Here is a 15,229-nt window from a genome sequence, read left to right as displayed (position 1 = left end):
AGCTGGAGGGGCACGGAAAGCCCTAGAAAGAGGACAAGGCTCTGCCCGGCAGGCCACACTGCAGAGGTCTGGCCAGGAGGAGGCAGCAGGCCGTTCCCCTCTCCCCCGGGAACCTGAGCCCCGCAGGGCTGGCTCCTCGGCCAAGTCGGCCCCACTCGCATTGGCTGCCCCTCTCCTCAGACCCACGCACGCCTGGACCCGGAATCAGGGGCCCTGAGTTCCAGCCCACCTGCCCTTGGCAAATCACTTCACCTCTAGGCCTAGGTTCCCAATGGCGAAGGTGACTGAAAGCGCCTGCTCCGGGGGGGGGGGGGGGCTTGCCGTGAGCATCAGGTTGGGGGAAACACTAGACTTTCTAAACAGTCTTTTCTTTCTCTTTCTCGTGGCCTGAGAACAATCCACACCCGAAGGTTCTGAGCCCTCTCTCCAAACACCCCACGGCCAGCTCACTCCTCCTAAACCGTTACCCTTCAAGCTGCTTCAGAATCTCTGGAGGCCCCCGGCGCCCACACAGGAACCCCAAACTCTGCTCAGCAACGGGAGCTGGCCTCGCAGAGGAACCAGGCGTGGACAGCTGTCACGGTCAGGGCTCCCTGCAGAGCAGCTCCGGGTACCGCCTCTCCCGGGAGATGGAGACTGGCTGGGGAGGAGGGCCTCCTCCGGGCCAGGCTGTGGGGCGGGGGTAAGGAGAGCAGGGCCGGGGCTGGGCCCTGAGCGCCAGGCGGGGGGCTGGACTACAGAGCCGTGGACGCTTCTGCCGGCTCAGCTCAGGCGAGCCCCACGGCCTCACACCCCGACTTTGCTGCGGGGAGGAGCTGGTGTAGCCTCTGTCTCCCAGGACTGATCGCACAGCCCCCAGGCCCTCTCCCAAAGCCAGTCCTACGCGAGCCACTCCTGCACGAGGCCTGGTCCCTGGGCTTGTGCTCTGGCTGATCTCTGGATAATCAGCGCTCTCTCCAGGCATCGGTCCCCCATCCCTGCACCCACCAGACTTCACACCTTCCTCTCCTCCAGCGTTTCTGACCAAGGAGGACACGCAAACCATCCCCAACAAGTGGCTTTAAAATGGTATTGGAAAGGCAGGGCAACTGCTCTTCCCACCTTCTATGGCCCGGTGCCCGAGGACAGACAGGCAGGCCGAGGTCCTAGTCCAGACCAGGTGAGCGTCACCTCCATCCACCACCTAGAAGCCTGCCTCCACCCCACATCCCAGCATAAGGCATGCCCAGCATCCTTCTACAACTCCCAGAACAATCCCCGAGCCCCTCCAGGGCCCCCACCCCATCCTTCTCTCCCATCCACCTCCCTGCTCCTCCCTCGTTCCTCTCCGACTTCCCGGCTCTACTCACTACCGGATCAGGTGTCCCCATGCACCCTCACTGTTACCTCTTCCAAGCCCTCCCCCTCCGTCCTCCTCCTTCTCCCCATCCCCGCCTTCCTACTCCAGCATCTTCAGACCTCAGCCTCCCAAACACTGTGGTCCTCAGTCCCAGGAGAGGGGACCGCGGTGGGGAGCAAGAGGGCGGGGCAGGCCATCGTCCCACAGAAAGACCACACGTAGCAGAAGGAGCCCAGGACAGGGAGGCCAGAGACCTTGGGACCGGCTTTGCTTCTGGTTAGTCACGTGACCCCGGGCCAGCCACTTTCCTTCCCTGGGCCTCAGTTTCCCCATCTGCAAATGGAAATAATGCTTGGTCCTCTGTATAGAACTGTTACATCAAGCAGTGGGAGGGAAACGTTGCGAAAGGACTCCGGAAAATGTTCACAAGGTGCAAGGTGAATTCTTTCTAGGTCACTGCATTGCCATCACCCCCTCCCCACTACCCAGTTGTCAGAACTGATAGGAAGAGCCCAGTTCAGTGACTTCAGTTTGCTTCCGCCAGCATTCCCTGGGAACAAGGTCCAGGGCCAGCCAGGGCAGCTGCCTTATCCCATCATGCCCGCCCACCTCCCAGAGGTCCCGGATTCAACCCCATGCCAGTCCCCAAGGCACCTCCTTCCAGGACCCCTGCCCCACCTGCCCTGCCCAACATGCACACCTTTGCTGGGACTGTCACTCCCCCACCTCCCCGCCCCCAGGCCTGTCCCCCACCCATGGCATCCCCATCCCCAGTCTTTGCTCACCTGTCTCCCTTTAGAGGATAGAATGTCACCCATATTCCTCTGCCCCAAATCCAAGACTCAGGAGCCTGCCAGGGCCAGGGGACGCCCATTACCTGATCGAAGGCAAGGGATGAAACCAACTGCTAACAACACTTTGGACAGTTGTCACATTTTGATTTATAAACACTTTTTTCACCCTTGCTGCATTCCAAGGAGCTTAGCAAGGATAAGGAGTGTTTCTCCCTTTTTGGATGAGGAAAGCAAGGCCCAGAGGGGACATTCCCTGCCTCAGAGAAAGTTAGAACTCAGGTCTCCTGCCCACCTGGCCCACTCTCCCCTGCAAGCCACCCCCATCCTAGGAAACCTCAGATTCCTCAGCTTAACCCTCACCAGGGGAGCAGGTGCCTAGACCAGCTCTGCACTTGGCCCTGGGCATCCTTTGCCCCTCCAGATGGGACTCACCAGGCCTCTCAAAACTGCCACCACCTTTCACTACCGCAGAGCGCAGCCCTCACTATCCACAGGTCAGTAAATCATACCAGTGCTGTTTTAATACCTCCAGCATCTGCCACCGCTGCTGCCTTAGTTCAGGCCTCAGCCCTGCTCACCTGGAGACTGTGCTGCTCTCATAGCTCATCTTGCCCCTCCAATCCATCCACCACCCAGACTCAAAGCAATTGTCCTAAAATTACAATTTAGACATGTTACTACTTTGCTTAAAACACTTCAGTGGGTCCCCAGCACTTTCAGGTACTGCTAAAAATTTCTTGGCAAGACCATTTAAAATCTGGCCTCTGCTCACCTCTCACTGTACCACCAACCTACCCCACTGTCCCCAGATGCAACTCCCTGACCTTGCCGTGTCTAGGGACACCTGTTATCAGTCTTGGAATACCCTTGCCCAACTCTTCTCTGCCCAGCCCAGATCCAGGATCACTTTGACCAGGAAGCCTTTGTGGATACACCAGGCTCAGTTAGGGGCCCTTCTCTGTTTAACCTGTGCACCCCGCCAACCCAGTACCATCTACATAGTATAATGATACTTTGTCTCCACAAGAAAGAAGACTGTAAACATCTTAACACAGGGAGTGTTTCTCTCTCCCCAACACCCAGCACAAGGTCCAGCATGCTGTAAACCATTAATAAAAATTTTAACAAAGGAACATTTAGATAAAAGAAATTTAAGTCCAAAACAGATTAGAAGCATAGAATCATGGAATCTTAGCGTTGAAAGGAGACTAATACCCTCTAATATTTTCATTTTACAGATGAACACCTGGACCCAAAATGCACACCTAATAGTGGAGCCTGGACATAGCCGGCCTCGCGTCGGGGCTATGACCACACCCCACCCCAGGTCTGGTGGACCAAGACACACACCAGGCTCCATCCTCCCAAAGGGCTGGAGGAGGCGGCATCTCTATACCCTCCACCTTCACGAGGGAAGAAACCCCCAGCGCCTACCCCCAGCCCCACTGAGATCTTGGCTCCTATGCCTGTCTTCCTAGAATGGAGGTTTCGGGGAGACCCCTACACAAACATCTCCAATTTCTGTGGTGCTTCCCTCTCATTGTTCTCGCCCCCAATCCTCAGGCCCACTCATTTAATCATTTATTAAGCACCTACTATGTGTCACTCTGCGGCGAGCACTGGGGTTCCCGCCCTGCAGGAACTCGATCTTTGGGGGAGGCTGACACCGCTCCCGAATATCGGGACAGGCTCTGGCAGAGCGCGCCCGGAGGAGCCGGCGGGCAGTCCCCGCGCTCACCTCCGCGCCTCTCCCGCTCTCACGCCCCACTCCAGCTCTGACCCGGCCTGCAGCCCCTTCCCACACACGACCCGGGCCCCTTTCCCCGTGAGCTGTGTGGGGGTGGGGAAAGTTCGGGGCTGAGAGCGCGGGGGGCTCGGGGGACCCCGAGGCCGCCTCCAGCCCGAGTCTGGGTGGAGACAGCGCGGGAGGAGCGGGGCCGGACGGTGGCCCCGCGGCACGGTCCGTCCCTCCGCACGCCCCTCCCCGCCCGGATTCAGAGGGACTCGGAGGGAGGGGACGGGAATAAATACCTTTGACTTTGTGGCTAAGGTTAACGGGAACTGCCACCCCGGGGCGACTTGGGCACTGAGCTCCCCGGCCCCGCCAGTCCCGGGGCAGGCGGGGCGGGCACGCGCCCCTGATTGGCTGGCAGGCCTGGCCATCCCCGGGGCCGCCCAGCCATCTGATTGGCTGCACCTCTCAGATGACCAGCTCAGCCCTATCGGAGAAGCCTGTGGGGCGGCTCCTTTGTTCTCTGGAGCCAATGGCCTGGGTGGGCGGGCTGACCTCGCCTCCCTAGGGGCCAGCCGCGGCCCCGCCAGGCATTAAAGCGTTGGCGTGGGGCGCTGGGCCCGGTCTCCCGGGGGAGGAGGGGAGGGGGAAAGGCCGATAGCTGGTGATCCGACGGCGCGGCAGCACCCTCTCCTTCTCTCCGCGGAGCTCTCCCTCCCCGTCCAGGCCGCGCAGACGCGCGCTCTGAAACCGATCCAGTCGCTCGGCGACTCTCCGTCCGACGCCTGCGACGCGCCCGCACCGCCCTTGGTGCCGGGATCCGGGGGAACAAGACGCACGAACCCCGCTCCGACGATCACACTCGAGTGTGCATGTGACATGGTTATGGCACTTGGCACTACAGCACACCAGGTGTTAGAGTGAGATGTGCGAGTCTCGTGCGACGGGAGAGAAATCGCCCTCCGCACTCACGCGGTCCTAGGCACGTCGTAGGCGCGTGATAAATGAACCTGGGGTCTCCAGGAGAGACTTAGACATCATTAAATCCAACCCCTCCCTTTTTGTTGAGGAAAGAGCGGCCAACGTTCCTAGGTAGAGTGTTAACTGCTGATTTAGAGGCAGGGTCCAGATGGCCAAGGAGGGTTTTCTGTTCCCAGAGACCTTCAGGAAAGAGAATTTTCACATCTACTCACCCAGATCGGAAGGAAATGCTCCTTTATGTCAATAAAATTCCTCACACTGCTACCTCAAAGGGGGCCGGCCACCCAGGGCAACTCCCACTGGCAGATTGTCTCCGGAGCTGCCTAGAAACCGCCTCTGGGACAGGAGGTTGATATCGAGAGAAGCTGGCCTCGTTCTGAGACTTGCTACAAACCTTACTGTTAAGCCGATTGATCTTATTCTAATCAGTCAGCAGCTGCCTACTAAGCATTTGCCATGGGCCCAGCTGCTGTTCATTCAGCCTCATAACAGAAACGGGGGACCCAATTCTATCAGTTTTGCCACAATCTTCTTGTGCAGTTTTTACAAAAGGTACCTTCTGTCCCTGGACTTTTGACTTACTCATCTGTAAGAGTTAATAATTTTCTAGTTACAGTTGGCCTTCCGTATCCGCAGGTTCCACATCTGTGATTTCAATCAACAGCAGACTGAAAATATTCAGGGGGAAAAAAAAACTCCGGAAAGTTCCAAAAAAGCAAAATTTGAATTTTCCCAGGCACAGGGAACTATGTACATAGCATTTACACTGTATTATTATAAGTAATCTAGAGGTGATTTAAAGTATACAAGAGGACATGAGTGTGTAGGTTATATGCAAATACAATGCCATTTTATATATAAGGGACTCCAGAATCCAAAGATTTTGTTATCCACGGGGGGGCGGGGGGGGAGTGTGGGGGTGTTACTGGAAACAATCCCCAGAGGATACTGAGGGACAACTGGGTTTTTGCAGGACCCTAATTGGTTCTATCCTCTACAGAAGCATTTGTAAAGTGTAAAACCCTGCCCAGAGGCCGGAAATCACTAGGCCATCAACTCTTTAAATAAAGAGTCTCATTCATCTTATTTTCTGAGTACCTAGTGGGAGTTCAACCAAGACTTGTGGAATTCCAGCATTGTAGTTCCACATCTGCCACTGGCTATGAGTGGGAAAGTCATTTCCACTCTCTGGGCCTGTTTCTTCCTTCCACAGAGTGAAAGACTTCCTCCAGATTGACCTTTCATGACCAAGGGTACTTCAAGTGTGGAAACAATGAAGCACACCTGGGATCCTATTTCCATTAAGCGAAAAAAGGGGAGGCCGCACGTGTGCGTTTGCAAATGAACAGGAAAAATGTCTGGGAGGCCACCCTCAAACTCTTTACAGGATGCAAAGAGAAAAACCATGGGGTCGGGGGAGTGGGGGAAATAAAGAACTTTTACATTAAAAAATAAATCTAAATTATGTCTGCATTGTTTAATTTTGACAAGATAATTTAATACTTTTGTGATTATAAAAGGAGGAGAAACAAAAACAAAAACCAAACCTGGACTCTTCTAAAGAGTCCAGCTCCCGTCAGCAAAGGGCTGACCCCTCCAACGGGGCAGTCCCTCCTTCAAGACTGCTGTCAGCATGTGCCCTGCTGAGCAAGGACTTGGGACCCACTTGGCCCCCTGAGAGACTTGGGGAGGAACCATGGGCAAGTTCACTCTGTTCTTGCTTTACCAGCCCCTTCAAGGCCACTTCCATGGCTTTCCCTGAACTTTGGTCCTCTCCTCACCATCTCTGCCCAAAAGCAGCGGACAGCATAGCATTAGAGGACCCAATGCCGGGCATTTCCTTTACAAGTAATGATTTTTCGAAAAGTCAGGAACCCTGATCAGATTCCCTCTCCTTCACCCTTCCCCTCCCCCATCCTAACCCTAGCTACCTGAGGACCTGTCCTCTGTTCCCTGCCCATCATCCCCAGATATCTAGCTACTTTCCTGGTCACCTAGCAAAAAGCACTGCTCCCGTCCCTTGAAGCCCTGAGCTCCCTTAGAGAGACATATTTAAGTGAGGCTTTCTGGAGCCAATGCTCCCAGGCCCTGAGAGAGAATTTGCCATCAACTACACAGGTTTTGAAGTGGCCTCAACCCCATAAAGCAACATAAAGCTTTGAAGCTGACTGCTTCCATCCTACACACTTGGAACCCCACCAACCCCTCATCCATCTCTCTCCACTCACGATTTGTGTACAGGTATAAGTCCTCCCAGACTTAGGCCTCTTAGGGGTAAGACTGAGTCTTATTTTTGTAAACCCCAAGTTTCCATCACATCAAGCACACAGTAGGCATTTAATACTTGTCTTCACCAAAAGCAGCAGCACTGCAATCGCCCAATAAACATGCAGCAGTGGTCAAGAGCATGGGTTTTGGGTTGAACACACCCGGGTTTGTATTGCCTCTGGTGATTACCAGTTATATGACCTTGAGCAAATGTTTTCATCTGTAAAAAAAGAGTACCTGCCGAACTCTAAATTGTTAATTTAGGTAAACTTCTTTGCCAGGTGCCATCATATTAACAAATTGTGGTTGCACCAGGCTCTATGCTAGGTGCTGGAAATCTATGCAGAAACTACTAAGGCAGACAGGAAAAGGGCCTATTGATACCTGTCAAAAATAGGCACTCAAATGCATATGAAGCAACCAGTGCAGGGAAGCGTACACGTCTGCTACAGATACGAGAACCGTAGCAGGCCAGCCAGGGAGGCACGGTAGGACAGAATCAAGTCAGACGTTTTCTCCCTGACAACTGACCCCCAGCAAGGCTGACTTGACCCCTAGAGAGGAAACCCCACTTGCTGAGTGTGCCTGACCCCACCCCGGGGAAGCACAAGCAGGGTGCAGAGAAGCTTGACAAGCCGGCCACTCGGCCTGTCACCGACCCCAATGCCCAACCCCGTCGGAGCAGAGCCGCTGCCCCCCCCTCCAACTCCACAGCTCCCAGGACAAAGGGACACTCCTCAGCCACCGGTTCTAAAACCAGATCTTTATTCTCTAGTTTGAAAAGGAGGGTAAGTGGTTGTGTGTTTAGTTCCAGAGAACAAGGCCCAACAGTAGAAATTACAGGGAAGCAGACTTCATTCATTATAAGGAAGAATCTCTAACAATCAGAATTATCCTACAATAGAACCAGGGCCTGGGGGGTGGGGGGAAACTCCCTGTCACCTAAGTATTCAAGCAGAGGCTGGGCATCCAGACGCTAGAAATGCTGAAGGGGAAACTCACCCCCATTTCCCATCAGCTGGCCCTCCGTCATCAATGGGGCAGTCCTCCCCACTACATGCTGAGTTCTGAAGGGAGTGAAGGCAGGCTGCGGTGTTCAGACAAAAGCCCTGACGCAGGGCGGCTGACAGCCAGGGGATGCCCTAAGCACTGGGAGGCCGGTGGGTAAAGCAAGTCAGGCAGATGGGGAAATGCCCAGGGCTGGGGACTGGATCTTCTGGGAGGAAGGGGAGCCAAGAACAGTAGATGGGTCTCTCCAAATCTGGGTGCCTGTGCAGGGGCAGGACGGAGGGGAGGCGGTGAGGCAGGCGAGAGCAGCTCGGCTTCGCCTCCCAGTACTGGAAAAGGCCCAGGTGCCGACCGAGGCCGGCAGGTTCTCCCAGGTGTATCCATCTGGTCCACTTTTCCTCCCGGGCGCTCATTCACTAAGGACTGAACCACACGTACTTCCAGAAAACGAGCTGAAGGAACTCACAGCAAGAGACAGAGACATTAAGGCGTTACCACCAGAGGAGAGGGGTCTTCCTGTCCACTGGCGGCCCCTCCGGCCGGAGGGCTCTAAGGGGTGGGTGGAGCTGCTATTGCTACTTTTCCAGGGCGCAGGGCTGTCAGGGCCGAACCTTAGCAAACACCAGCTGGAGGCCGGGGTCCCTGCTCTGCAAGTGGACTCCCTGACTGCAGGGGCTGGGGACCCCCCTCTCTAACGGGGCAGGCCACTCCTCCTCTCCCCTCCCTGCCTACAAGCAGTAGCACAGGGCACAGTGTGAACGACGTCCAGGCCCGACCTCCCTCGGCCCCCGCCGCCCCTGCCCCCTCAGACATCATGCTTCTTCTGATGGGCCAGGAGCTTCTCCTCGTCGTCAAAGGTCTGGCCACAGATGGCGCAGCAGAAGGCGCCGTCCCGGATGTGGCTCTTGCGGTGGGTGATGAGGTTGGACTTCTGACTGAAGCTGCGGTCGCAGTCGGGGCAGGCGTAGGGGCGCTCGCCCGTGTGGATGCGCCGATGCGACACCAGGTTGGACTTCTGGCTGAAGGCTTTGCCGCAGTCAGGGCAGACGTAGGGCTTCTCGCCGGTGTGGATGCGCCGGTGGGCGGCCAGGTAGGGCTTGTGGCGGAAAGCTTTCCCGCAGTCCGGGCAGACGAAGGGCCGCTCCGGCGCGTGGTCGCGCCGGTGGGCGGCCAGGTGGCTCCCCTGGGAGAAGCGGCGCCCGCACTCCTCGCAGGCAAAGGGCCGCTCGCCTGAGTGGACCCGGGAGTGGGCCACCAGGTGGGTCTTCTTGCCGAAGTTCTTCCCGCACTCGGCGCAGGTGAAGGGCCGCTCGCCCGTGTGCTGCCGCTGATGGGCCCGCAGGAAGCGCTCCAGCCGGAAGCTCCGCCCACAGTCCTCGCAGCTGTAGAGAGAGGGCGGGGCCTCCGCCTGGTGGCCGGGGGGCTCCCCTGGGGCCTCCAAAGGCTCCGGCGCCGGCTTCAGCGGGGGCTCCGGGGCGGGCTCTGACGAGGGCTCCGGGGGGCCGGCGGGACGCTGGGGGCTCCCCGAGCGGGGGGCACCCTGGGCAGACCCTTCGGAGCGCTTGTGGATCTTGCTGTGCGACAGCAGGTTGGGTTTGTGGCGGAAGCGGCGGCCGCACTCGGTGCACGGGTAGGGCTTCTCGCCCGTGTGGATGCGCCGGTGCGAGGTCAGGTAGGGCTTATTGGTGAAGCGCTTCCCGCACTCGGGGCACTGATGGGGCCGCTCGCCTGTGTGCACGCGGCGGTGGGCGATCAGGTTGGGCTTGTGGCGGAAGCGCTTCCCGCAGCAGGTACACTGGAAGGGGCGGTCGACGGCGTCTCCACCGGGCCGGGGCGCGGTCACCGCCGGACGGCCCCGAGGCCGAGGCCCGAGGGCCTTGGCCGCCGCTTCCTCCAGGGCTTCGGCCACGTGAACCCGCTTGTGAGCAACCAGCTGGTCCCACTGGGCGAAGCTGCGGCCACAGTTGCCGCATATGAAGGGCCGAGCCTCGGGCGCCGGGGGGTGGCAGCGCCGCAAATGGGCCCGCAGCTGCTTTCTCCGCCAGAAGCGTCTCTCGCAGTCGGGACAGGCGACGGGCCGCTTTGCCGCCGAGTGGGCCAGCAGGTGCAGAGCCAGGGCCACCCAGCCTCGGAAGCTCTGCCCGCAGAGGTGGCAGGCAAAGCCCAGGTCTGGGGTGGCGGCGGCATGGACCTGGCAGTGCAGTGCCAAGAAAGGGGCGTGGCGGAAGCGACGGCCACACTCGGGACAGGGCAGGGGCAGCCGGGCCTGGCAGCGCCGGGCATGAAGCCAGAGGGCCACCCAGCCCGGGAAGTGCCTTCGACAGTGGGCACAACGATGGGCCCGACCTAGGGCCTGGCTGCCCGACTGGGCCACAGCAGTGCCTTGTGACCTCAGCCCTTGGGGCTCCTTCTCCAGGGTCTGGGGCGACTCCTGGGAGGGCCCAGAAAGGAGTCGGGGCTGGGCGGGGCCCATGGCCATGGGGCCCCTGCAGCGACGTTCCAGCATCGGTTCTTCCTCTGCTGGGGGTGGAAAGGCACAGTCACTCTACAGAGCCACGCAGCCTGCCCCCAGCTCCTCCCCTGCAGACCCCAGGCCCAAGAGGAGCTCGCCCCTCTCCACTCCTGGAGCCCTGGAATCTAGACTACTAGACTACTCTTCTATTTCCTTGTATTATATGATTTAAATCTTGGACTTACAGATACCATTTCAAGTATATCTGTCGTTAATTAAGTCTTTACTGACCCTGGAAACTACCAGAAGGAAGAACCCTGACACTCCTTGGAATCCCCCTCAGCCCGTGTCTGGCATGGAGTAGACACTCCAGTGCTGGCTGTATGAACATTCCTGCCTTAGGACGGACCAGAAAACGCAGTCATCTCTCCCTACAGCGCTTTACGCTTTTCCAAGTATTTCCCTTCTGCCCTCTTCTTGTTTCTACTATTTCCTGTTGCCGTATCTGAGCTTCACAGCAACTCAGTGAGGCTGGACCATAGATATTAAGCTCCCTGTTTCATAGATGGAGCAACGGTGAGGCATAACAGGGTGATGGGACTTGCCCGAGGGCACAGAGTAAACCAACAGCAGAAGCAAGACTAGGGGACAAGTCTTCTAAACTCCCAGGCCAGTGTTCTTTCCTCTAAAATACCTGGGTTTGTAAAGATCTCACAGAAAGAAATTCCTGTGGCCTCTAATTCCTATGATGCTCTCCTGGGCTCTAATCTAATCCAATCTTGGGGAAGGCACTTTGGCCTCCCTAACCTCGGTCTCTCACGAGAGCAGCCTGGAGCGCCAATGAAAACGGCCCTTCTCAGGACCAGGAGGGGAGCACCGGATGCTACTGCCGGCCCAGCATGATGCCAGGCCACTGCTTGCCCAGACTGTGCCCACATTCTCTCCGCCTGCCCTCCTCCAACCCCCCCACACAATTAGGCCGCTGCAGGAAGGAGAGCGCTCTTGAATCCCAGGAACACCCACAGCCTGCTGCCCTCGGGGGCGCTCCTGTCTCTGCCTCCCTCTGGTGATAGGGATTATTGGGGCAAGAAAAGGGGAGAAAGGAAGAGACTGTAATCTCTGGCCCCTACCGGTCCTGCCCCAACCCCGTCAGGGGCTGCCCCACATTCAGCTCTTCCAGAGCCTGGGAGCGCAGATTCGTGCAGGGTGGAGCGACGGTTAGACTCCTTGGGACCTTCACTGCCTGCTCACAAGTTCCAGACACATCCTCCTGGTTTCCGCAGAGCCTGTGCTCCTCTCCAGCAGCACAGACATGACTCATTCCCAGCGGTCAGAATGAGCACAGGGAAGACTCCCAGGATGTGAGAACGCGACCCCTTCCCCACGGGCGCCCTCCTTCCACCAGGATGGGGAGGCCGGAGCACGGGGGCCATGGAATGGTTCGAGAACCCAACAAAGAAGGCCACACTCTACCCTGGAGGCTGTGGAGCTGGAGATGAGGCTCTTTCCAGCTCCTCCCGGGGATGTGCCTGCGGCTGGAGCGCCTGCTTCCGCCCACACTCTGGTAGTCCCCAGACGTCAGAGAAAACTGCAGCAGTAAAGACACCCCTACCCCCATGGCAGAGCTCAGACCTCTGAGGGCAGAGAGGCCAGCCTTACCTGTGGGGAGGGGAGAGAAAACGTGCGTGAGGCTGGGAGCTCCCCTAGGGCAGTCATCTTTGTGTCCTCGCCGGCCACCCCTCCCCCACCCCTGCCCCACACCCCGCCTGGCAGAGTGACCTTAATGGATACTGGATTAATAAATGAACGTGCCCCCTTCACCAAGGAAGCACAGGGCCGCGTTTGGGGGTCACTTCCTCCACTGCTAAGGTCACAGCATGAATTGTCCAGGCCGATGGCGAAAAGGCCGGCCTATGGCAGGAACTCTGGAATCCCTGCTGGCTCCCCTCCCCCCACCCTCCTCCCAGCAGGAATTCCAGGTCTGTTTCCCAGGGGGCTGCGCAGGCGAGCTCGTGTGACCAGGACTCGGTCAGAATCCGCTGGCGCGTGCTGGGTGGCAAAGGGCCGTGGAGACCCCACACCCCCCTTCTGTATTCGCGCGTGTTCCCCCCGTCCACGTTCGCGGACACACGGCTCCGCGCTCCCCGAGGGAGCCCTTTCCGGTCCCCACGCAGAGCGCAGCTCGCGGAGCCTGTGCGCAGGTGCGCGGACTCGCCCCCCCATTCGGTCCAGCAGTGTGCACCCCCCCCCCCCACCAAACAGCGCGCACTCGGTCACGCGCCTGGCAGGTAGGGCCGCCCCGCCACGGGCCCGCGTGGAACCCCGCGTCTTGCCCGGGTCGAACCTCTCTGGCGGGGAGCGCGGAGGCGCGTCGCGCGTCCATGAGGCCGGAAAGCCGGCGCCGGCGGCCGCGCTCCCCACCCCGCCGCGGCGACAGCAGCAGGTTCGAGTTCACCACTGCCAGGCCCGTGCCCAGCCCCCCCGCCGGTTCCCAGCGCCACGTGACTACAGGAGCTGCCGAGGGTCAGTCGCGGGCTCGGGCCGGCGGTCGCGGCCGGAGGGCGGGGCGGGCAGCGGGGCCGGCCGCGCGGGATCCCTCCCCCGCCCCCAGCGCCCCCTCGCGGCCCGGGCCGGGGCCGGGGGCGGGCGCCGCCGGCCCGACTCCGTTGCCTTGGCGACCACGGCCCGGATTTTCCGGGATGGGCCCGGCTCCAGTTTCCCGACCCTTTGTCCCTACGGAGGACGCACGTCCCTGGGCGACCGCGTGGTCAGCCTGCGGTCACTCGGCTAGACCCGGCTTCGCTGGCCTAAGCGCTCCTAGCTGGCCCGAGCCTTCGAGAGGGCGCCCCCCGCCCCCGGGCCGCCCCCTCCTCTTCTCCAGCCACCTCGACCTTTGGCCGCGCCGCGGAACCTGATACCGCAGGGGCTGAGCCTGGCGGGGGGCGCGGCTGACCTGAAAGTCTGCCTTCAGGGTTGTTCAAAGCTGGAGAAAGGAAAGGCCCGATCGGGTGAACTTTGAAACGGGAATGCCCTCGCTTCCAGAAATTAGCGGAGCTCAGGCGTCCCGGCTTCCGCGGCCGCGGGGCGCGGGGCCGGGGCCGGGGCGCAGGGCGGTCCTCGTCCCCTGGGCGTTTCGCTTGGAAACGCACCGCAGCCGGTTGGCGAGTGCGGAGTCAGGTGCGAGTCTTGCGTCCGTGACTCACCGGCTAGCAGGTGGCCTTGGCTTTCCGCACGAAACACTTCCTGGACTTTCCAGGCTTGTACAGTCTCACGTACTTTTATGGTTTTCAACACAGGCAACTTTCTAATTATACAATTATTTTTAAAACACAAAATCTGTTGCATTAATAGGAAATGAAATACAAAACTCTCTCATACTTTACCTCTTGGAGTCAATTACATTTAATATCTTAGTATGTATTATCGGGCTTTTTTTTTTTTAATGCTTATCTTTGCTTGTTTGACGTTACTGGGATAATGCCTTACAAAGATGTATTCTGCCTTTTTCACTGAACAATATTGTGAATTTTCTGCCGTTTTATTAGATATTCTTTTATAACATGATTCTTAATCGCAGCATAAATGCACATAAATTTTCTACTTTTCTATATCATTGTAGAGTCATGATACAGGAGCTGCCGAGGGTCAGTCGGCATATGCTTTTATTGCATATACTTGATTTAAAAATTCTGGAAGTGGGGAACTGATAGGTCAAAGGCAAAGTATATTTTTCAAATGTTTAACTATCTTCGAGGAAAATTTATTGGTTTTCTTTTGAGAAATGCCCCTTTTTCCATATCCTTGAAAACACAGGCTATTTTTTCAAATTTAATTTAAAGTTGTTATTTCTCATTGTTTTGAATGTTGTTTCTTTACTAGTTAACTGGCTTGTTTTTTCACATAGTTATTTATTAACTGTTTGTATTTTCTCTTTTGTGAATTTGCTTTTGTCCCTTTGCCTACTTTTCTATTTGTGCATTTTAAAAAGTTGGGAAATTGACTCCTGCGTATATATCCGAAGAAAATGAAAACATTAATTCAAAAAGATACATGCACCCCAATGTTCATAGCAGCATTATTGACAATAGCCAAGATACAGAAGCATCCTAAGTGTCCATCAACAGACAAATGGATAAAGAAGTTGTGGTGTACATATACAGTGGAATACTACTCAGCCATAAAAGAATGAAATGTTGCCATTTGCAACATTGTGAATGGAGCTGGAGGATGTTATGCTTAGTGAAATAAATCAAACAGAGAAAGACAAATACTGTATGTTATCACTTATATGTCAAATCTAAAAAAATAAAACAAACTAGTGAATATAACAAAAAAGGAACAGACTCACAGATATAGAGAACAAACTAGTGGTTACCAGCAGGCAGAGGGAAGGAGGGAAGGCAAGATAGGAGTAGGGGTTTAAGAGGTATAAACTACAAGAGGTATAAACTAAAGCTACAAGGATACATTGTACAGCACAGAGAATATAGCCAATATTTTATAATAACTATAAATGGAGTATAATCTATAAAAATTTTGAATCACTGTGCTGTACACTTGAAACTAATATGATATTGTAAATCAACAATACCTCAAAAAAAGTTGGGAAATTGGTTTTACGATATTCCACATTGTTTGGGGGGCACTCCTTATAC

At 56.7% G+C, this 15,229-nt stretch overlaps 2 protein-coding genes across 10 annotated transcripts in view; both read right to left on the bottom strand.

The window, feature by feature from the left end:
* ZNF775 (zinc finger protein 775) overlaps positions 1 to 4,247 on the bottom strand; it is a 31,884-nt gene extending 27,637 nt beyond the window's left edge. For 2 of the 4 annotated variants that reach the window (XR_014246703.1, XM_082399057.1), the window contains exon 1: positions 4,165 to 4,247. The gene's annotated coding sequence lies outside the window, so the exon portion shown is untranslated. Of the gene's footprint in view, positions 1 to 2,124; positions 2,217 to 3,729; positions 3,861 to 4,164 lie in introns of those variants that run through there. The other 2 variants (XM_082399058.1, XM_082399059.1) reach the window with 2 other exon arrangements.
* A 3,615-nt stretch (positions 4,248 to 7,862) lies between these two features.
* REPIN1 (replication initiator 1) lies at positions 7,863 to 14,388 on the bottom strand. Of its 6 annotated transcripts, none has more exons than XM_082399053.1 (3): positions 13,528 to 14,388; positions 12,048 to 12,233; positions 7,863 to 10,642 (listed from the first exon to the last, which is right to left on the bottom strand). In XM_082399053.1, the coding sequence occupies exons 2-3, from the start codon at positions 12,190 to 12,192 to the stop codon at positions 8,928 to 8,930; spliced, it is 1,860 nt and encodes a 619-aa protein (XP_082255179.1). In that variant the 5' UTR covers positions 12,193 to 12,233; positions 13,528 to 14,388; the 3' UTR covers positions 7,863 to 8,927. The 6 variants fall into 6 exon arrangements, with proteins under 6 accessions (XP_082255179.1, XP_082255180.1, XP_082255178.1 ...); XM_082399054.1 differs by lacking the exon at positions 13,528 to 14,388 and adding an exon at positions 13,323 to 13,450; XM_082399052.1 differs by lacking the exon at positions 13,528 to 14,388 and adding an exon at positions 12,919 to 13,279 and having other exon boundaries at positions 7,863 to 10,639; positions 12,048 to 12,162.
* Positions 14,389 to 15,229: the final 841 nt, after the last annotated feature.

Source organism: Balaenoptera borealis (genome assembly GCF_965194805.1).
Source record: "Balaenoptera borealis genome assembly, chromosome: 7".
Taxonomy (NCBI): Eukaryota; Metazoa; Chordata; class Mammalia; order Artiodactyla; family Balaenopteridae; genus Balaenoptera; species Balaenoptera borealis.
Note: the sequence above shows the minus strand (reverse complement) of the source record. Positions and strands in the feature narration are given on the sequence as shown.